We start from the raw sequence: 22,789 nt of genomic DNA, 5'->3' as shown, positions 1-22,789 counted from the left end.
GATGTCCCGCACATTGTTGCGAAAATTTTTACTTAACATACATGAGTGAAAAGGAGCAAGAAAAGAGTATACAGTGAAAATGTATAATGGAATTGTATGATAGATTATAAATTCTTCAGTTAGTTGAGATAGCTCGATGAAAAGTAGCATGCCTGCATGTGCAAATATATGAGTTTCCCACTAAATAGGTGTGAACAAATTAATGGTGTGATTATGTGACTTGCTTGCATGTTGAGAGAAATCAAATAGTGGGTTTCTCCTACTTAGATATAGAAGATATGTATTTTGCCTTTTCTAAATGACATGGAACACTTAAGAAAAGGTTTCCTTATCAACCATTGTACATGCCCTAGAGCAACTCTCTCGCAGATCCTGAAACCAGCCCATTCCAACTAGCCGATAGTCGAGTTCGTATCAACTGAATTCTAGAATTCGGTGCCGTCTGGCGTCGGGCAAAATAAATACTGAAAACCGAAACTGAACAAAAGATAAAACCGAAACTTCGCACAAAATTCATAATAGAGGGCTGGTTCTTCACATCCATCATCATCGCAGTTCGTCATACCTAGTTCTACTACATCCACTAGTCCAACATTCACTTAAGTTAGCTAATTTTAGAGGAGTAATTACCCAAAAACAAAATGCTGCTCGACGGCCCCGCCGGCTTCCGGTCCCCTCACCGGAATACTCACCGGATCTGCCCCTCACGGGAGGCAAGGAAGCGGCGTTGGAGCGGTTGATGGCCGCCGCCAACATACTCGCATCCTTGGCGATCCATCGTGCTTCGTCTTCCGCGATGGAGAGTTTCGACGCCTCCTTCGCGCACTCGATCTCCTCGGGGTCGAACCACGCGTCGCCTCCACCACCTCCGTCTCGTCACCGTCGTGCTCGGCCTCCTCCGCCCCAACCTCCTCGCCTCCGACAAGGAAGACGCGGACCGTGGAGCCAACCGTGGCCACTCCTCCCTTGCCAGCGTGCGTTGGTTGCCGCTCGATCTCCCTCCCCAGAGACGAGGAAGCGGCGGAGGAGCTCGGCCGCGCGGCCGCTGAGGCCGGCCCACTTTTCGCACTAGTGGGCTCCCCACTTGCAGGCTCCCTCCGCCCGGCTCCGCCGCGCTTCTTTCTCGTCAACCGGCCGTGCGCGACGGTCGGGGACAGGGTTGGAGGAGGCAAAGCTTGACGGCGACGGCGACGGCGGCGGCTGGAGGAGGAAGACGACGGAAAAAAAATGCGTGGGCTGAAACTAACCGTTTTCCAGGAGATCGGGATGCATGTTTGGATCGCTTGGATGGTGTGGATATGACATTTTGGAGGAGGTATTTGATTGATCCGAACTTTCTTTTGCGGATTTTTGCAAATATGGAGTATCTATTCGGGTCTTTTCTTGAGCAAAAACTGCAAACTAGCGCTTATTTCGTAGATCGGGACGATATGCGGGATCTGCCAGAGATGCTCTAAAATCCATACACCCACTCGATCCGCAAAGGGGTAAGGCTGCTCCGCTGAATAAAGTGCATCCAAAACAAAACTAAGAAATAAACTGCAAGCACAAAGTTGAATTAAGAAAGATGACATATAGTTGAGCATCAACCCTCCACCATGGTGAGTAGTGCCTATCACTTTTTATCCTTAGTGAGGCGACTTGAAATACTTCCAACAAACACATCTGCTTGGTCACTTTCTATCACTGGGGGACTATTGTACAAGTCAAGTCACTCGAACTAACACACACCGCACACAGTATTGTTCTAGCTCAGAGATTGGCCAGATTTAGCATAAAAACGGAGTAAACAATATACATCAATCTATAAAGAACTCAGAATCAACCATACTTTTATTTTGCATTACATAGATCAGATCATAAATATGGGATCTACCATCACAGAAATTACATCAAGAAGTTCTCGGTTGAATCTTGGAGAGTGTTGTCTAGGTCGCTCATGTTGTTGATGGAGTCTCTGAGATCTTGAACATCCACATGTGTGACACGCGGTTCTCCCCCCTTTTCATTTGAGCGTCGCCTCTACTTTGGGCTCACCCTCTTCTTCCTCCAATCACCTTGGTTTCTTCATATTCACCTCTCCCCGCACATGATTCTGGTTCTCGCTTGAGAGCACACATCAGGCATAGGGGTTGGCAATAGGTCCCCAACTCCACAGACACAGATAAAATTTCTAACATTTCTCGGTGCTACCATGCTAACACTTCTAAGCACTAAAAGTGAAGCACATCGGTTACCGTTTGGCAATGATTGCCAAGGTTAATACCAAGTCCATTGGCAAAGACGGTGACGATACCTCTGTAGGTAATGTTACCTCAGGATTGACGTGCTTGGGGGTCGAGGTGGTGTAGAAGCATTGCGCCTAAGTTTAGCGTCATGTTGGGATTCGTGGACCGCCGCATTTGCTAGTACAATCATCTCTTCCTCATTAACTCTTTTAAACTCGCCACTACGTGTAGGATGTTATCAATAACCTAACATAAATATCGGATGGCAGGACTTTACATATTCTCCCCTTGGGAGTAGGCCTATAGACTCTCATTTGTGAACATAATGCAACGAAATATGATTAAGCATGTCATGAGCAGAATGAATATGACTCTTTTTGTTGAAGAAGCCGAAGATGGCACACCACTCGTTGAGAGATAAGTCGTAGTTGGTGTTCATGGGGCTGAATTGGATCCTATCCTCAAACTCATGCAATCTGGTTTCTGCAAACCGATTGAAATTAATTACCTATCCCGAGGGCGGCAATTGTGTTCAACCATGCCCGCTTGGTGGATCTCAGCTCACGAGAACAGAGAGCCTTGAATAGTTAAATTGTCCCCTATTCATGAGGTCAATGCCATAATAGCATACTTGACCCCTCTCGAGGTGGATTGGCGAGGTTTGACTACTTGTATTCATCTCTACAATCAAACAACAATTTCGATCCAATAGCAACAAGCAGCGATGATTCCTCAAGACATATGAGATATACCTCCTCTAATTAAGAACTAAAGCTAACTAAGTGCTCAACAAGAAAAACGGTTCAAAAACGATTTCAAACTATTGATGTCAATGCTAAGCAAACGATCTCGCAAAACGTAAACAGTTAATCGGAGAAGAAACATATTGTAGAGTCTTCTTGTGCAAGGAATCGAAACAAAATTGAGCAGGGAACAAGATCCCTTGAGGTTTCTTTGAAGTTTGGAGGAAGAAGAAAGAGTATGAATTTTGTGATCTAGGGTTTCCTCTGTTGGGCCGTTTTTGGTTTCAACTCGTACCACACGTCGCCTTTTCTTCTGTTGCTTTGGTGTCACAGAGTCGCATTCGGTATGAGCGTCCATGCCGCGCCTCGTTATTCCTGCTGTTGGACTGCGTCACGAGCTCAGGGAAGGCTAGTTGTACCTCTCGCGCACAAGAACCCTAGTTCTTCAGGCAAAACTTGATTTGGTTGGATGAGGATGAATTTGTGAACATGTGGTATATTATACACACAGTAACACTCTTCTTATAATTACAGTGAACCAAGTCGCATTTTGGCGCAGGAACGGTTGGGGGCTGCGAGGGACCACGTCTAGACATGCCTTTTTTTTTTGCGTCTAGTGTAATTCAGAGAAGTGCTTGAACAGAAAAATTTAGATGTTTGTTTTCTGCTTCTAAGTGTCTAGAAGCACCAAAAGTTTGAAATAAAAGTTCAAACAAAATTTGTATGGATGGCGGTCAAACCAATACATCGTATCAAAATTTTGTGTTTCGATCGTTTCCAATGTTTAAGCATGCCCATGCTCTTGATCCGATGCTAGTTCATTTTTGTTGCTAACATTTGACAAAAATATAAAGAACCAAAATCTTAGCCAAAATATAACTAGACAAATTTTGGGAGGCCTGCCTGGGCTCAGAGCCTCAGACCAAAGACACAGCGATCGTTCATCGTTCGTCAGTGAACCAACGGCTGCGATTTATCTGACATGCTTCACGAAGATGGATGTTCAGGTTCTGACATGCTTCCTTCTCCTTCCCCCTTTCTCCCTCATCGGGCGTGACACCGCTACAGTACAGTCCTCACCGCTCTCTTCTTTCTCGCGGTTTCTAGATCGTTCGAGACATGATGCGGAAGAAGCCGAAGGCCGTGCCGGAGTGGCTCAACAGCCCCCTCTGGTCAACCTTGCCGCCGGCCCCGGCCACGGCCGACCCCTTCGGCGCCGAGTTCTCCCCGCCGCGTCCGCTAACCCCCAAGCCGTTATCTTTCGTCCCGCCGCCGCCGTCGTACGAGCAGGCGGTGGGCTCCTATGCTGGTGGTGGTGAGGGGCGAGGGGAGGAGGACGCCACTGGTGCAGCTCTCCGGGCGCACTTACTCGCCGACTTCAAGACCGCGGTGGGTGAGGGGGGTTTGTCTTCGGTTTTGGGGCCAGCCGCCCTGTAGGGTTTGATCCGCGTTGGCTAGTGTTTTTGATCATTTCGCTGTTGTTCGCGCGTGGGGGTGCAGCTGTCGAAGAAGGTCATAAGCATGGGGGAGCTGCGGAGGCTGGCCTGCCTCGGTGTGCCGGACGGTGGCGCCGACGTGCGACCGCTTTTGTGGAAGGTCCCAACTCGCCTTCTCTTTTGTTTCTGCTGCTGCTGCTGCTGCTTGATCTTACTTTAATTTGTGGGTACTTGATTTTTGTTGTTGTTTGGAGTTGATTCTTGGGGGCAATTTCGGAGGTTTATGAATCAACTTTTGGAATGCATAGAGTAAGAAATGAAAAAAAAAGAACTATTGCTCTGTTACTATGCTGGTGGTAGAGTATTTTGGTTATTTGGAGTTGTTTAGGGGATCTTTTACAATGTTTCTTCAGCAAATTTATAGGTTACGTAGTAATGGGTGAATAGCGCTGTTATTGTTAGTGTGCATGATTAGCCAGAAACCAGACATCAAATTTGGGTTGGGGGCATGGAAATGGATGTAGATGATGTGGTTGCTCCTGCAAATCAACTTCTGTTTTGAATCTCAGTAAATGGATTTAGATGATGTGGTTGCTCCTGCAAATCAACTTCTGTTTTGAATCTCAGTAAGCTCCTGAGCTTACAAGCCGACTTTCATGCTATATTTCGGATTCCAGCAAGGATGTGCATAGGACCCGTGGGAGGAACCTGGCCGTTACAAAATAGAAATGCTCTATACATCTCACAAGTACAAACTAACAATGGATTTCCATGTACTTGCCTACCTTACTGGCATAAATTTTGTGAACACTGAACACTATGTTCTTACATGTTATTTGTCTTGCTTACATGCTCTTATGTACATCCAAATCATCTGACCTGAAATTGCTCTTCTAAAGTAGTTACTATGGATTGGGCATGCAGAGCAGCCATAACTGACACCATTTTCTTTCTTTTTTAGAACATTGAAATCACTGCATGTATATGTAGCAGGTAGATAAAGAGGTCTTAGAAAGTCTTACAGAATGGCACAGAAACAGAAAATAAAATAAAAAGGATCCAAGAATCCAGGGATCTGCTAAGAATCTTGCGGCTTGCGCCAGCAATATGCCATGACATGAACTTATTCCTGATCTTGAAAAGGTCATACAGACCTTGGTAGCTGTGATTAAAAAATTGTTATTCCTTTCCTACAAGGTATAATTTCCCAGTTATTTTCCAGAATGGCTATTTTATGCATTGTTCAAGAAATCGGTAATCGGTAACTGCTCGGTCGGGTAGGGATTAGTGATTAATCGTCGGACCGATTAATCGGTTTAATCGGTCGACCATTATACTATATAGTATATATAATTATATATTCGGGCTACTTGCCACATCAGAAGCTTGGGAAGGTGCAGCCATCTAAACAAATCATTGAGAAGCAAAGGAATCAGTGAAAACAGAATGGGGCAGCAGCAGCTTGGGAAGAGAGGGAGAGGAGAATGAGAGGGAGTGTGAGAGGCTGGAGGATCAGCCTGAGTGCAGGACATACTTTAGCTGCACTGCAGGAGCTCTTCGAGGCTTCGAGCAGGGGCTGGCCGGCGGAGGCTGCTGGGGCTGGAGGAGGAAGAGGAGATGAGGAAGAGCACCAGGGTCCTCTCCTGACCTTGGACAAGGCTGGGGTGCGGGTGGGGATTGGGGTCAGGAGGGTAGAATTGGGAAGGAGGCAGCAGATTTGGGAAATTCGGCCGATTAATCGGTTGTCAGACCGATTAATCGGCCTGGGCGATTAACTCTGGCGATAACTATTAATCTGCATGGTGGCCTGCCGATCAGCGATTAATCGGCCGGTTTCTTGAACAATGATTTTATGGTTCTTAGGTTATTTGTAAGTATATCATTTTGGACCTGCTGATAGTCTTCCAATGAATCTTGTTATCCAGCTACCTCTTTGCGCAAGAAACTTATCTGATTATCTTTATAGTGTGCAGCTTCTCTTGGGATATTTGCCAACTGAACGCGCTTTATGGCCTTATGAACTGGAAAAGAAACGGAGTCAGTACAGTGCATATAGAGACGAGTTTCTTCTCAATCCTGTAAGTTATGGATGGCCATCTCAGTTGCAAGGTTTGGAGATATATTTATCATAGTGCATCTTGAGTACTGTTAGCGTGATTTGTACCAAAGTAAAGAAATTACTTCACCGAGGTAAAGAACTATATTCTTATAACACGTCTACAGATCTTGAAAGAAAGCTTACTTCCTTGTTGAGTGGTTAAGATGTAAAATATTATGTTGCTGTTCCCCTAGAACTATACAGCGACAAATCTACCCAAAAAATTGAAAAAACTGGTTGATGATGAGTTGATGACTACTGAATTACAGGCTTGTAGTTCTTTCCAGTTGCAGTGGCAGGAGAAATGAAATTTCTAAATTATACAGATACAGATACAAACTCTTATATTTGGTTCCGGCCTTAATATTATTTGTCGTTCCCTCAAGCATTTCTATTTGGAATATTCATGTCAGTGGTTTTCCTTTTTATGGTACTTTAATTTGGTATGTGCGTAAGTGCTGATGGTGCCTTTTGTTGCCCAGTCAGAAAAAATACGTAGAATCGAGGACTCAAAGCTGCCGAGGAAGAAAGAATTAAATGTGGTGAGAAGTGGCTTGCTACCAAGATCGCAAGTTATTAATGAAGAGCACCCTTTGAGCTTTGGTAAATCTAGCTTGTGGAACAAATACTTCCAGGTAACTCCAGTTTTATCTTTAGATTATTCTGCCTGTTTTTACAGTGTTATGCAATTTAGACCAAAATTATAGTTAATCAATACGAAAATTTTGAGAACCAGTTGACTTGTCACGTGATACACAAGTCCTTTTAGGTATGGGATTGTGCTGAATTAGCTGAAATATCACCAGTATGTTACATATAAAAGTCTTTCTGGTTCTAGTTTGAGTTTAATTGCTGTTTGCATCTGCTAGTTTATCTGTTCTTGCAAAAATCCTTTGCTTTTTGTTTGCCTCAAATTTCAGTAAAAGGCCTAAGCTGTGGTTGTTATGGTAAAGTTCCCCACCCACACTAAACAATCTTTTGAATCGGTGAAGACTCTCACCTTGTTGGAACTTGGGCGTAGCGTAGGATCGTCTCTGTGGTGATTTTCTGTCGGACTCTGCGATGTAAAATTGCAAGTTCCAACTCACATATTGTGTGTGATCCATTTTATCTGTTATCCGATTTAATAAAAAAAAATAGGGATATCGCTGGGACACTGGGTAGATATAGCTTGGATACTGGTAGGTACCGTGGCTGCTGACGAGGGAGAAGATCTGGGCAGGAAGGAAGACAGGGCCGCAGGTGAGAAAGAAGATCCGGGCAGGGATAAAGATGGGTATGGCGGCCGGCAATGAGCAAGAAGATATGCGATGGCGCGGTTGCGGCTGTCATCTAGTATCCTGTTCTGTAGCTTGGGCAACTGAGGTGACTGAAGGCAGAGCATGCAGCTTAGGTGGCTGGAGCAAAGGGGGGAGACAGAGGATGGAATGAGAAATGCTTGAGCTGACTTAGTCTAGGGTTTTCTGAGATTGAGCCTTACATGGGCTTTAAGTGGAGGGTTGTATGGGCTTTAATTACCTTTGGACTGCTCATGGTCATTCATCAACTGAAAGGAGGCAACATATATGAGTACTCTCATTTCTCAGTTAAATTATCATTTAATCTTTATTATGTGCTCCTGTATCCCCGTACCCGTATCTCCTTATCAGTACCGGAGTTGTGTGTTAAAAACTGGACCAAATTTTTTTTCTGCTCTTACAAGTTGCGAAATTAAGTATTTGCAAGGTAAGAATAAAAGTGGATACACCAGTTTGGTTCTTCTGAAGCATGTGTTGAGTGATTGGGAAATGTTCATATTCTACTCAAGGCTGTTTAGCTGCTTGTATATTTGAAATCCACTGATAATATGGTTATTCTCTTATAATTGTACAGTTCTTCTGACGAATGTACATTGTATTCAGGAATCAGAGATCCTAGAGCAGATAGACCGAGATGTGAAGCGAACGCATCCTGATATGCCCTTTTTTTCTGCCAAGTCTAACCAGGTTTTCTCACTCAACATTTACAATGTTCTTACTGTTATCTCACTTGCAAAAGAAGTTCATTATTTGGACTGTGCATTTAAACTCCTTTCAGGAATCTCTAAGGCGTATTCTCATTGTGTTTTCAAGATTAAACCCTAGCGTATTATATGTGCAAGGAATGAATGAAGTTCTGGCACCTCTATTTTATGTATTGAAGAACGACCCTGACGCAAGTAACTCGGTAAGATTCTTCAGTTTCTTTTTCTTTTTCCAGACTTAGGATAAAGCTTTAAAACTGTTGTGACCAAATAGCGGTATTTATATGATATGGAGGGGGGCTTCAATTCAACCAGAGTAAATTCATGTTATGGAGACAGTTAGCAAATGTGTATCCGATGTTACTTCATTTCTTTTCTCCATATGATAATGGTTTCAAACAGTCTCCATTAAATGAATTATCCAATTAATGGAAATGCAGGCTTCAGCTGAAGCGGACACTTTCTTTTGCTTTGCTGAGTTGGTTAGTGGCTTTAAAAACAACTACTGCAAACACCTTGACAACAGCCAGGTGGGTATTCGGTCTACACTCTCAAAATTGTCTCAACTCTTGAAGAAACATGATGAAGAGCTATGGCGTCATATGGAGGTCATTACAAAGGTAGGCAATATTCAGTATTAGCTTTCTGGTGGAAGTAAGATAACATTGGTGTATATGCTGGCTTGAAAAATCTATTGTCTCATGCTTATGAAGTGCACTTAATTAGATCTCTTAACCTTTCCATAAGCATCAAACCTAGTGTCTCTAGTCCTCTTCGTCAGTAGCTGAATCTGCCTATAAGCATCATATTCTCCTATCATATTCATATTTTTACTTATTAACCTTTCCACAGTAAAACGATGCAAGTACTCGAATTGGCAATACAACCGACAAGGCTTATTTTGTATTGTAGAATGTAGAATATGAGTGGCTTTGTGATCCTTCTCTTAGTATGTTTAGGTTTCACATGCAACACTGAACATGGCTGAACTATGTAGCACAAAGCTACTGCTATTTAGGTAATGGCAAGGTCGTCCTTGTATTTGGTTAACAAGGCAGCGTAGAAACTAAACATTATTCATTCTTACAAACAAAACTGTTAGGGGCATAGTTCGCTATCATAATTGTAGAAATCCCGAGAAGTAAACCCACCTAAAGTACCATTAATGCTTGCTTGCCGGAAGGCACATGTACCATACTGGTTAGAGTAGTCATCAATTGATTGAAATAACTTACTTTAGCTAACACACTTTGTATGGCTATCTGAGAATATAAAGGACGGTTTTAGTGTTCTTAGTCATAGACACCCTGAGTCTAATACTTCAGAAAAAGGAAGAGATGCCTGTAACTAAGATTGGAACTGAAATTTGATAAGTTCTCCGTTCTCGTACTAGAGAAATTTACATACAATAGATCTTTGTGTGCTGTGAGCAAGGTTTTGAATTCAAGAAGCTACGTCCCCAACATAAGTATGTCCATATATGGGGTGGGGGGCGGGGACATACTGCTTCAAAAACTTCAGCATGTTTGGTTGGTATACTAAGGTTGCCAACATTTGTCACATTTTTTTTTGCCATGCATGCCTAAGGTGAGGCAATCAAAACTGGCACCACACTTTGCCACACTTAGGCCTTGTTTGGCACTGGTTTTTTCTAGTGTTCCTAGAGTTTTATCCTCCCAAATTCAAAAACACTAACCCCAAATGAGTTGTTTGGTAGGGAGGGATCATCCCTAGATTTCCCCTACAAAACACCTTTTTTTGTATCAATTAAAAACACTTCTCATACTAGTGTTTTGGGGTTGAAGGGGTTTTTGTGAGTATCGGGTGAACACCCAATCCCCTCAAATGCCCAATACACTTGTCAGTTGTGACTAAAAAATACACTAGTGCCAAACAACGCCTTAAGGAATCTTGCCACGCTTTTTTGAGTCAGTGTCATGTGGGACCCTTGTTGCATGAAAATAATCCCGTGACAACTATGGCATGAACCAAACAGGTGACAAACTCATTCATACTTGCCTAACTTGTGGTGTGGCAACCTTAGGGTACCAACCAAGCAAACCCTTGGTGTTATGAGCTTATCATTGTATCCACGATATTATGATGTGCCATTGATTCCTATTTATTATGATGAGCCATTGATTTCTGAAAATACAGGTGTATCCACAATATTATGCATTCAGATGGATAACGTTATTGTTGACAATGGAGTTCAGCTTCAATGTGTGTATTCACATCTGGGATGCTATCTTGGCTGATCCAGAAGGACCTCCAGTATGTGTCTCGTGAATAAATCTCAAATTAAGACTGCGGTCGTATTTGTTCACAGAACATTCTAGCTAATAAATCACATGTTTCTGTGCAGGACACCTTGCTGAGAATATGCTGTGCAATGCTCATCCTGGTCCGGAAGCGCCTCCTTGTCGGAGACTTCACTGCAAATATCCAGCTGCTGCAACACTACCCGCTAACAAACGTTGATCATCTCCTCCATATCGCTAACCGATTGAGAGGAACCGTAGCCAGCTAGGGGATTTGATCTTTTTGCTATATGTCGGTGCCTCAAATGTTATTTATCCATATGGTGTTGGCCTGGCCGCATCGTGAAGCATGAACGGAAGTAGCTTGAACAGGTTGTTCTCGTGCTGTGTTCTGTTTTGGGGTTGGTCAGAAATGTGGTTGTATACGAGGCCTTGAAGGCGTTGTTGTCTTGTTGACCCTAGGTAAGTAGTGCTTGAAAAATGGCTTTTAGTGTTAATTTTATTGGATATGGAACATTGAGGGATGAGGATGCGAGCAATGACTATACTTGTTTTTTTTTTCTAAATAACTTTTTTTGGCTCTGCAATAACTATGCCTCCCTCTCTATACCTGGCTCCTACTCACACTGGCTTGCGAACCAAACGACCCAGGTTGGCTAAGCTCACATGTCAAAAATTATGTCTAAGGCCAAATTTGCAGAATAATTCTCGACTTTTTTAGGAAATTGTGAATGAACCAAACTACCAGTACTATTTTTTGATATTTGTCATGTGTAGATGTATTTACATTTCATTACTGTTTCTATTGTCTTTTATTCCGAAACATAGTTGTATGCAAACGCTTGGGTAAATATTGTCATCTTTTCCATGTGTTTGTTTCGAAACAATCCAAATAACATGTATTAATAATTATCACCATGCTTCCAATTGAGATCTTTATTTCTTGCAACATCCAAATATTAATTCCTTTAGTTCACCCAAAAATTACATTAATTTGTCCAGTTGGCTTAATTCAAGAAGAATTACACGTATGCAAATTTCTTAAAAAAATGACCTCAGTTTAACATTTGTGAATCGCAATGTGATATAATCTTTTGATTGATAAATTCAAGGAGAATTACACAAGGTTGTCCATTCTTGTGGAATGGAATCCATATCAATAGATTTTACGCACCTAAAGGGTCAACGGTAGATGATAGAAAGAGGTAAACCACCCTAGCACAAGCAAAAATAAGAACGGAATTGGTCAAAAATAAAAAAGATACAAAACGGAACACAAAGAAAACAACCTATTTAGCAAGTAGAAAGGCAAGGGATATTTGACGTCTCTATCCGAGAGATTTGGTCATAAAGATCTACAAACACATAGTCCTCACCTTTAACCTCCTTGAGCTAGGACACAAAGTTCTTAGGAGTACACAATAACTTCTAATATAGACCAAGTATTCCGTGACCATAAAATGATTGCATATTTTCCAAGGATCAATCACAAAAACTCAAATAATATTAGAAGGTCAGGTACTTAATTAAGCTATTACAACACTTAGGCTTTGGTGCATACAAACTGATACAATTAGAGTACGTAGCGATAGAATTAAGACACAAATTTCCATAAGATGGCTTAAAAGAAAGTTATCTTGGTGACTACCAAAATACTCCATAGGGCTTAAAGCCAACATAGGTAAAACGACCTACTCGTTGTCACCATAGAACCCCTAGTCAGGATCACCCTCGTGAAGGGGATCCCTCTCTACACTACGATAGAAATTGCAAGCTGAGTAGGAACACACCAAGACTTAGTTTGAAAGTTTTATTAGTTTGCGTGGTTAACTAACTTCCTTATCCATATGAATGGCTAGTTTTTACGTTGGCTTGCCAAGCCTATCACAACCCTCCTCCTTTATCCGGACTTGGGACTGGCTATGCCTATAATAACATATGCCTATACAGACCTAGGCGAAATTAGACATAGGCGGAGTTAACAATCTGGAATGTGTCTAGAGATCTGGCTTCCAATAGGGCTGCATGGAAATCCACTATCCATGTGCCCGAACTTTGATTATTTCTTTGTTTTTGTGTTTGCTTTTATTTCCCACAAATTTCTGTTTGGGTTTCATATCTAACCTACCCCAACTTGCTTGGGACAGAAGGCTTAGTTTTTGTTGTTGTTGGTTATTAACTTCACTACTTAATACAAGTGATTACTGATAAAGGTGTGGACATAGTCCAAGTCAACATTTATGCATCCAATTGATGTGCATCTATTGGAATGAAGCTAAATGGTATAACGATCAACTCCTTGGTGAATACCAACTATTGTTCATTCTCTAGAACATGGAAAGTAGGCTAACTCTTACCATGACATCGTTGTTGATCTTATCGTTCTTTTTAAGATTTCAGTTTTAGTCATTATTTCATCAAATTTGGTACTACCTAGCCACATAGGGAGACACCATGTCTCCCCTACACCGCTCATTGTAACTCCATATCACGGGATACATGTAACCGATTAGTCGTAAAAACATGCACATCTCCCACCACAATCACATGCAGTTTCCACAACACCATGTTGCGGGATCAACTCGAGTCAAGTAACGACTCTTAACTTCCTCTCTCTTTAAGTGCAAAGACGGTTATATATAGTTAAACATATAAATTGAGAGAATAAATATTTTACCTACTAGCTCCTATGGTTCGAGTCTCTCACTTCCACATATAATTGTGGTACAACCACCACTACATTTGGGGGATATCATTCTCCTAAAGGATACCCTCTCTTTGAATTAATCAACATGATGAATGGGTTACACACCACTTGGGGCTATTTATCATTTGGGGGTTATCATTTTCCTTTTGTCAGTTATATTAGTTTTGCACCGTGTGATGATGTGATGGTATTCTATCATTATTATGTTATTGCTTGTGAAAAATGATGGAAAGTTGGGGAAGTGTTGGCAACTTTTTTTTTCATAATGGGTTTCCTGTCTGCTGTCCATTTTGCTTCGGTTCTATTCGGTTAGAACCGAGAATCGAACCGAAATTTTAGTCCACCAATTTTTTTGTTAGTAGATTTTTATAGAACCGCTTGGTTCCCATTTTCTTCAAACCGAATTTCTTAATAAACCGAAGAACTGAATGGGTCTATAACAAGTGACCATGGGAAGTGGAAGATTTCCAAAATTACCAAGATCATCTCGTTGCATTGGAGTCACTTCTCTCTTTATTATTGCATTGGAGCCATTTTTTTCCTTAAGCTTGCGTCCTTTTCCTTTTCGTGCATTTAGATTCTTCCCTTGGTGGGTGAAAGTACACGCGTGTTGTGACCATTTGTATTTATACTGTGTTTCCCTCCTCCCACATATATAGGGATGACATGAGATCTTATGCCAAACTTCAACAAATAATTACACAATAATATTTGATAGAATAAAATTATAACAATAGAAACATTTTTAAACATAGCCAATTGTATCGTTTTTTGTATCACACAATAACCTCATACTAGTCTAAGTTTGTCACAAGATGTTGTATTGGTTTTACATATTTGAAAGGAAGTACTCCATCCGTCCGAAATAAATGACTTGAATTTTATAAGTTTACATCAGTAATATATACAAATACATGTCAGTTAATTCGGGACGGAGGGAGTATTTACCAAATGAAATAAACCAGTGCACGGGCCTAAAGCACCCTTGCCAGCCCAAGTCGGGATTAGCCTATGCACGGACGAAATGGCCGGGATTTTTATCCCGAGCGCCTGCGATAAAGAGCCGCGCAGGCCTAAAATCCCTCGGACAAAAACGTAAAAGAAGAGGTAGAAAATACAGAGAAGACTCCCATGGCAGCCGAGGGTTCCGGCGGCGGCGGCGGCGGCCGGAAAACGTCATCTCCGCACAAGACAAAAGAGCGTGGAGCGGCGAAATTCCTAGCCGGCTTGCCATCGCACGGCAACTTCTCCTCCAGCCCCATTTCTTCCAATCTGGTATGGATGCCCCGCACTAAAACCCCAAATGTTTCTGTTGTGAGAAGTCTCGATTCTCATGGCTAGAGGTTAAACCATCTTCGTGCTGTGATCTGCGCAGGGGGGCCTCAGGGTTTACGTCTGCGAGCATGACACAGATCCTCCAGGTCAGTGGGACCTTGCAATTCTCCATATTGTTAGCTTGCTAGGTCAAATCACACTTTCTTATTCAGTCGTTGGTGGTGAAGGGTATGATGTAGTTTGATGGAGTACAAGCTGTATATAGAGTCCAACAAGATCTGTGAAATTAGAATTGTTTACCCTGGGTCTTGTGAATGTGTTCTCTAGTTTTCAGGGAGAAGTCTGTGAATGTTCTGTTTTATGACTGCAGAGGTGCTAATTTGCTCTTAGATTTTGTTCTCAATGCACAACGAATTAGCTCTGTCACTTCTGCACATGAGGCAGTCTTAGTGTAATTGTACAAGAAATTGGCTCTGTGTTTTGAAGTCTTCCACTGTTACAATTTACCAATGTCATCTTAGTGGTGCTGTGGCTGTGGAGGTTCTGAACAGCGGGTTAATGCTTCAGTATGTGTACTTTGTAGGGAGTTCTTAATGTAATTATTTTGTTGACTCCAATTCTCCCATGATTGCAGGGCCCTTTTATGCATCTGATGTTACTTTGATGCAAGATAATTTTGGAATTTTGATTCTTTGAGTTTGTAGTTTCTGTTACGGTTTTGATTCGAATTCTCCAGTGACATTGCTAAGCCAATTGGGATTGCAGGAATTGAGAAATGCAGGAATAGGAAAAACGCAGGAATAGAACGTCGCGAGTTGTTGAATCCTACAGGAACTGAAAATAAGATAAATTAATAATAGGAACTTTTTGGCTTTTTTGTACTGATCGAGTCCATGCCATGTTATCATACACACAAAGGAAAATTCCCAAGAGGGCTAAGCTCTTGCTCGAATTCCTATGGAATTGGGGTATATGAAATCAATACTTGGAATTTTGATGGTTTCATTCATTTGAACCAAATGACTTGTACAGAAAAATTCCTATGGATAAATCATAGAAAATTTCATTGAAAATCCTTCAATCCAAAGAGGAATAATTTAATTTTGATGCTCCTAGAATGTAAGAGTAGTGTGTAAAGTTTAACTGGGAAGGCTGTATTGTAGGGACTATTCTTGGATTCCTATTTAGTTTATATGAGTTATATCCTTGTATTAATACTTTAGTCTAGTGTAAGATAATATAAAGATATCTAATTGCCAAGATTGATACAATAATTACAATTTTGCATCAACTGTAGCCTTAGGAGTTGGAGTGGGTTTATACGAGTTATGTGCTTGTACTAATGCAAGTCTAGTGTATGTCAATGTTAATGGCGTTTATAATGCACGGACACGAGTATGTCAATGTTACACAGCACGATATGCGGGTGATGCACATCGAATTAATGAATCGAAGAACTGAAAGTCAGAGGAAGCAGTAAACACACCGCTGTGCCCTGCATCGTGAGAGGGAAAGAGAGGATGGTGCTGGTCTGCTAGGGTTGAATTGCCTTTTTCCTATCACTTTTGGGCTAGGTCACATCTAAGGTGATTGCTTCCGAGCTGACTAAATGCCAGAGATGAAAAAATTAGTTCATTTCTTATGTAAATTCCGCTGATGTTTAGTCAGTACATGTCTGTGGCATATCTGAGGTGTATGAACATGGAATATTGTATTAAACTACAGCCAGTTGCCCGACTGAAGTATTGTTGCTTCATTGGCTTTTTGCAAGGAAAAAATGCAATGGCTATGAGTTTGGACTTTGGACTTTGTACATGTTTGTCTTATACATCTCACTGAACCTGGTTCAGAAAGGTTGTGCTGGTAGCAAATATTAGTATTTGTAATTTATGTTGTAGTATACATGTCGTCAAAATGTGCTTGTAGCCTACCCCATCTAGTTGATCCATTATCCTGCTGGTACGGTTATAATCTCTCTGACCAATGTTGAGGTTTGCCTGGCCCTATTTTTGCTTTTGTCTTACTGATAAACTGATTATATGATGTTTTATGCCTTTTCATGTATGCTAATTTGACTACCGACCTTTTGCTATTTTAGCGGGGCAAGTGATAGAGACGGATACAACAAATATTTTAATAAGACATCTCCAGCTGAAGAAAAAGGAGAGTGAGGCCAAAGATTCTAGGACTCCAGGGGAAAACGGCAAGGGAAAAAGGTAAATTTACATTATGCAAATTTTCGTTATTATGCTGCCTTGCTCTGTATACTGTGCAATTTAGGCATCTCTTTTGTTAGTAGATCCCCCCATTCTTCCATGTGTAAATATGGATACCCTGTACATTTCCTGTTGCATTTAGCTATATCTCTTGGTCTCTTTGGCATCTAGTGATTTTCTGGGCCTGGGGGGGGCTTATCAGAATCCATGGAGCTCTGAATTTCCCTGTACTGAGTTACTCGTTCTTGTTTACATTCAACACTGTTTAACACCATTATTACTTATTACTTCAAAACCTTTTTCTACTCTATGCTATCCTCAAGGCATTTGTTCTCCACTGAAATTATGAGTCATGCCTTAAAATGCCAGTTAGGTGTTACAACTTGAAGCTTGGGTTTAAAATAACTTTTGTAGTCAATCATTCATGTTACAGGTTCTTGACTTATTGAACACATTTGCAACATTGTCTCTAGGCTGTTGTATTTATTTATTTTATACTTTAATATGTTGTACCTTTAAAAAGGAGCAGAGGGGCAATCCGAGAGGGTTTTTTTACACGAATTTCTGCAGGGCAGCAATTAGCAACCGATATAATTGATCAAAACCTTATTAAGGACTTACAAAAGACTAATAAAGTCTTAAGTAGAGAGGTAATCTCCTATACAGTCTAGCATGTCGATATTCTGCTACACAGCATGTGATGCTTTCGTAGTTCATTACGGTACAACTCTAGTTTATTTGACCCTTGTATGTTCAAGCCTACTGATAATTTGGTCATTTGGTGACCTCTAAAACTTTTGTTTTTCTGTTTTTTTTTCTTTCAAAAAGCTCTTGTATTTCTACAAGGCCTTTTCAGTTAGATGATTTAACCCTGTATTTCATTTTTGTTTTACTAGATCTGCCGCTAGAAGTTTGGATGGGCAACATTCTTCAAAGAAGCCAAACTTAAGTACTTCTGGACTGCCTTCCTCTGGTGAGTGTCTTAATCATCTTCTTCACTCATGTCTTCACCTTCAAGTCTTATCAATTCTGAATACTTCCATGTTGCGATAGTGCATAGTGTGGGTCTGTTTGGTTGCCTGGTTGGAGACCTGGACACCATGCCCGCGAAATACTGGTGCCTGGAGGTAGCCTGTAGTTTTTATTCTTTTTTTGTCCTGGTCAGGCTAGCTAGAAAATAGGGCGTTTGGTTGGTGACCTGAGCCTGACAAAGCAGTTAGCAGTAGAATAATTTAACTAACATATACATGTAGCATCAAGAGAAAAAAGGCTAATCCTGGCAAATCAAATTGGTCCATGTCCGTAAAGGATGAATAAAACTGTTCCCCAATCAATTACATCCAGTTTGCTCTATCCAGTGGAAAAGAAAATCCTCGAACCAATCGGGCGGCAGAGAGAGCTAAAAATAAGTACTGGTTTCTCAGTGGAGCAGCTGGGCCTTGCACGAGCACCTGTGGAGCTTCAACATTTTACCGGCCGCATCTAGAAGATGGCAACAGTCGAAGGTTTTGATGCTTTATGTTGCAGCAACATGATGGGGTTTGTGTGCAATGGGCCTTGAACCCCGATCCTGAGCGATTGACTCAGATGGGGGTTCAGGTTCAGTCCGATAGGTCGGGATTTTGCTCTGCTTTCTCCAAATCAGGCAAAAGAAGTGAAATCAAAGGCAATAATCAAATCTACCGTTGTGGTCATGCATCTCTGAGGGACTGCCTGCTCTCCTCCTTTGTGGTTTGCTAGAAGAGGCGCAGCAGCATCAGCTACCAATCTAGCGCACAGCCAGCAACACAGGGCAGAAGCACACGTTGACGATGCCATGGAGACTGCCGCAGCTCCCTCACGCGGCTGGAGGAGCACGATCCTCTCCTCATCCGTGATCTGCAGGGGAGATAAGGATGCTCTGTAGGAGATCGAGGTCGAGATCAAGATCAAGAGAGAAAGGGAGAGAGGGACGGAGAGGGAGAGATGGGGGATTTTCTGGTGAAGATGATAAGGAGATTGGTTTTAGTGTGGTCTGATACGTGAGTCCTCTGTGACAGCTTTTAGTGGGTAAAAAGCTATTTAATTTAATCTTTCGTGCGAGGTAACAAATAGGGAACTGCAAATCGAATCTTCAACTGGATGAATCGCAAATCACATAACTATGGTTGAGACCAGAGCTTTTACGCGCAGCGGCCTGAGCTGGACACCATGGCCGGGTGATGATCAACTATGTCATGAAAGCGCCCACAGCAGCTCAAGCTGCAGCGGCGATGGTGGAGCTGAGCAAGCTCGTCTATCCTCTGTATTCTTGCTCTGTTTTAAATTAATTAATTGAATACGCCAGGATGGCAACCAAACAAGGTCCCGGAAGCTTTCAGGGAGACGCCCCTGGCCAGGCAGCGACGTCTCTGGGCAGGAACCAAACAGCTGGAATCTTGGAGACATACAGAACAAGGGATATCCATCATACAGTTTTCAACAGAAGCCCATTTTATCTGATTTGAGGGTAGAAGTGGATATATGTATCGGTTTCTATCTAACTTGCCAGAAATTCCATTTCAATTTAAAGTGAACCAAGTCTATCCATGGCATGTCTTCTATATTATCGTCTTAACATTTGAGAGGTAGTATTATGCTCTTAATCATGCATGCTTTAGCATTTAAGTCATGGAGATAATGTACTCTCATCTTTCTCCAAAATTTAATAACATTGTTCGTTCTTCAATCTAATGCATACTCCATACCTGCAGAAGAAGCAATATCTGGCTTTTCACAGCACACTCTGCAGTCCTTCACAGTGGAGCGGTTGCGTGCACTTCTCCGACAAAGAGGTCTCCCAACCAAAGGGAAAAAGGCAATATACTTATATACCATGCTTACTCTTGTTGTGAACTTAAAGTTTACAGAATTTAAATTCTTAGTAGGTAGTATATCCATTTGAATTCTGCTTATATACCTGTATGTTGTAATTCAAACGAACTTCACTCAAGATCTAATACGTCCTCCACATTTGAACTTTTGGATAATTCTGAATATGCTCCACACACTTGATATTTTCTTTTGAAGCTTCAATTTGTTAACTGCTAGTCATATGTTCTGACAAACATACCTATTGTATAGCATGGTACGTAGTGGTATATTATTTTTCATGGAAGCTCCAAATTAATTTAATAAAAAACCGCTTCAAAAATAGAATTAATTGGTGGAGAAAATCCTAAGATCTGTGGTACAACGTAAGTACTCCCTCCGTTTCATAATTCTTGTCAAAATCTTACATGTATCTAGACACTTTTTAAGAATATATACATTCATTTTTGAGCAAATTTGAGACAAGAATTATGGAATGGAGGGAGTATTTATTTTGCTTGTCCTAGACTGTGCTAAGAATGAAATACTTCCTCCGCCAACAAATGATGTCTCAACTTTGACTAAATTTGAATGCATTTATACATTAAGTCATGTCTAGACACATCCAAATTTTGATAAACTTGAGACATCTTTTGTTGGACGGAGGGAGTATCAAAAATTGCTAAAGTAAACTCGTTTTCTAAAGGAGCTAGTGCTGCTAGTTTTGTTTATTATTATCTTACTTTCAGTGCTCGCGCATTTTATATTTTTACTATTTCTGCATTTTATGAAAATGGATGTTAGGAAAGGAGGTCTTATTGTAAAGTAATTAAGTCGGGACGTATTGTTTATTCTTGCATCTTTGTTAAAAAAATGTAGGTGAGTTTGAAAAAAAATGGGTTTTGGAATAGGAAAGAATATATTCATATTTTGTTCATGCCTGTATTGCCCACTTCTGATGGCCTTCCTCCGTCATGCAGGATGAACTGATCACTCGCTTAAGAGAGACGCAGAGTTGATATCAAGTTGCCTGCTGGCAGGCAATACTTAATGCTTGTGATATTTGTCGAGAGCTGAATGACTATCAGGCTGTGCTTATGTATCTATAGTTTTGTGACGTCAGGTGATGTAATGATTTACCTAATTTCAGCCTTGAGGGCGTGTCAGAAATTTATGTGTTGTAGTGAATTTTATTACTTCGAGCTTGTCAGAATTCTCAGCGCCATCTTAAATTTCTGCTTACATGTGACATGAGACAACTAAACTGATTAAAAACTACACCCTACGTTCCTAAATGTAAGAAATCCTAACTTTGTTCTAAGTCAAATTTTGTAAAGTTTAATTAAAGTTATACAAATATGTATCAACATCTAGAATATAAAATTGGTGTACTATGAAAGTATACATGATGAATATAATAAAACTGATTTGGAGTTGTAGGTGTTATAGATTTTTTATTTATAAATTTGGTCAAAGTTTTGACTCGGAACAAAGGTAGTACTTACATTTTGAAATGAAGCAAGTACTTTCTTCATTTCTAAATATAGGATGTCTAACTTTGTCATGAAGCTTGACTTATGACAAAAAGTGGAATCAAATTTGGTCAAAGTTTTGACTCGAACAAAGTTAGGACTTACATTTAGAAATGAAGTACTTTCTTCATTTCTAAATATAGGATGTTCTAACTTTGCCATGAAGCTTGACTTATGACAAAAAGTGGAATCAAATAAAGAGGCTCCTTGACGATTGGGTGAAACAGCATGTTGATGCCTCTTTCGACGCAGATATTCTTCGTGGCACTGTGGGTGTGGTTTATCTATCACTCGGGCACTGCGGGTGTGGTTTATCTATCACTCGGTCAAATTTTTATCAGCTTTTAATTGGAGACTTAACTTTGTTGCTGATGTTGAAGCTGCGGAAGCTCATGCTGTTCGTATCGGGCTGGAACTGGCAGCGCTGTCCTGATGCTCCTGGGTGATTAACAACTTAGATTCATCGAAAGTTGTTGATGCACTCTAGTGGTCCAAAACCTATGGGTGCTGCCGCTGCCATATATGAAGATTGCTTTGCTCTCCTTGAGGATCTTGTCTAGTTCAACATTGCCCACATGGGAATTAGCTGAATTGGCGTATAAGGTATTAGCTCTTGGTTGAGGATGTAACTATTGTTTCACCCGGAATGCGGAATCAAATAAGGATTCCTTGACCAAACTTTATATCCATCTCTTCGTGTATTGACATCACTCCTATTTCTGGCGGTGAAACCGGAGAAGACCAGATCTGTAGAAGATGTACTAACTTTTTTCTAGAATACACCCAAGCGCATCTATAATATGTTAAGGAGAATACCATGATGCGGTTACAAGGGTCGAAGGAAAAAATTCATGATTACTCGCTTACATTCCACAATGGAAAACTACTACCCTTACGGCTAGTTCGGTTATGCCCATCCCCACCGGGATTGCCAGGGATTGCTGCCATTTTAGTGTATTTCCCTCTTGATCCCCCTCAATCCCTGCAGGGAATGGTGCAACCGAACTAGCCCTTAAGAGTTTAGCCGCAACCCAAGCTAATCCCTCCACCTTGATGGCACGTAACACCGTGTTCACGCTCGGCGACTTGACGTCAAACACGATCGAATTCATGTGCTTCCAAATGCACCAGCAGAGATACCTGTGTTTAGGTTCTTCTTCTCCTTCCTGCAACTGATCTCTATGCTCGTCCACCACTCCGCGAGGGACAATTGCTCCGTCGAGACCCACTCGGGCTTACCCCACCAGCAGGGGCGGAGCGCCCTGTATGGCATGCTATGGCTGATGCCATACCTCAATTTGGCCTCTTTCTATACCTTGTCTTAGCTATTTGAACTAGCTCAATATGATGATGGCTACTTGAGTTTAGTTCTCTGCATGTAATTTGTATTTTTCTCGGTAATTCATTTTCTTTCATTTCGGATCAAGATTTAGCAATTTCACTTGGTATTTTCAGGACGCAT

At 41.3% G+C, this 22,789-nt stretch overlaps 2 protein-coding genes across 2 annotated transcripts; both read left to right on the top strand.

Annotated features, from left to right (window-relative positions):
* Positions 1-4,006: 4,006 nt before the first annotated feature.
* Positions 4,007-11,355, top strand: LOC100822679 (TBC1 domain family member 13). The gene is made up of 9 exons (XM_003577525.4): positions 4,007-4,360; positions 4,472-4,567; positions 6,381-6,485; positions 6,988-7,140; positions 8,407-8,490; positions 8,582-8,710; positions 8,948-9,127; positions 10,665-10,781; positions 10,873-11,355. Exons 1-9 carry the CDS (start codon positions 4,091-4,093, stop codon positions 11,035-11,037), a joined length of 1,299 nt encoding a protein of 432 aa, XP_003577573.1. The 5' UTR covers positions 4,007-4,090; the 3' UTR covers positions 11,038-11,355.
* A 3,193-nt stretch (positions 11,356-14,548) lies between these two features.
* Positions 14,549-21,027, top strand: LOC100822373. The gene is made up of 6 exons (XM_003577524.4): positions 14,549-14,750; positions 14,851-14,896; positions 16,849-16,966; positions 17,863-17,939; positions 19,699-19,802; positions 20,776-21,027. The coding sequence occupies exons 1-6, from the start codon at positions 14,607-14,609 to the stop codon at positions 20,812-20,814; spliced, it is 528 nt and encodes a 175-aa protein (XP_003577572.1). The 5' UTR covers positions 14,549-14,606; the 3' UTR covers positions 20,815-21,027.
* The last annotated feature ends 1,762 nt before the right edge of the window (positions 21,028-22,789 follow it).

This window comes from Brachypodium distachyon, chromosome 4, assembly GCF_000005505.3.
Source record: "Brachypodium distachyon strain Bd21 chromosome 4, Brachypodium_distachyon_v3.0, whole genome shotgun sequence".
NCBI lineage: Eukaryota > Viridiplantae > Streptophyta > Magnoliopsida > Poales > Poaceae > Brachypodium > Brachypodium distachyon.
This window is presented reverse-complemented; position numbering and strand designations above follow the sequence as displayed.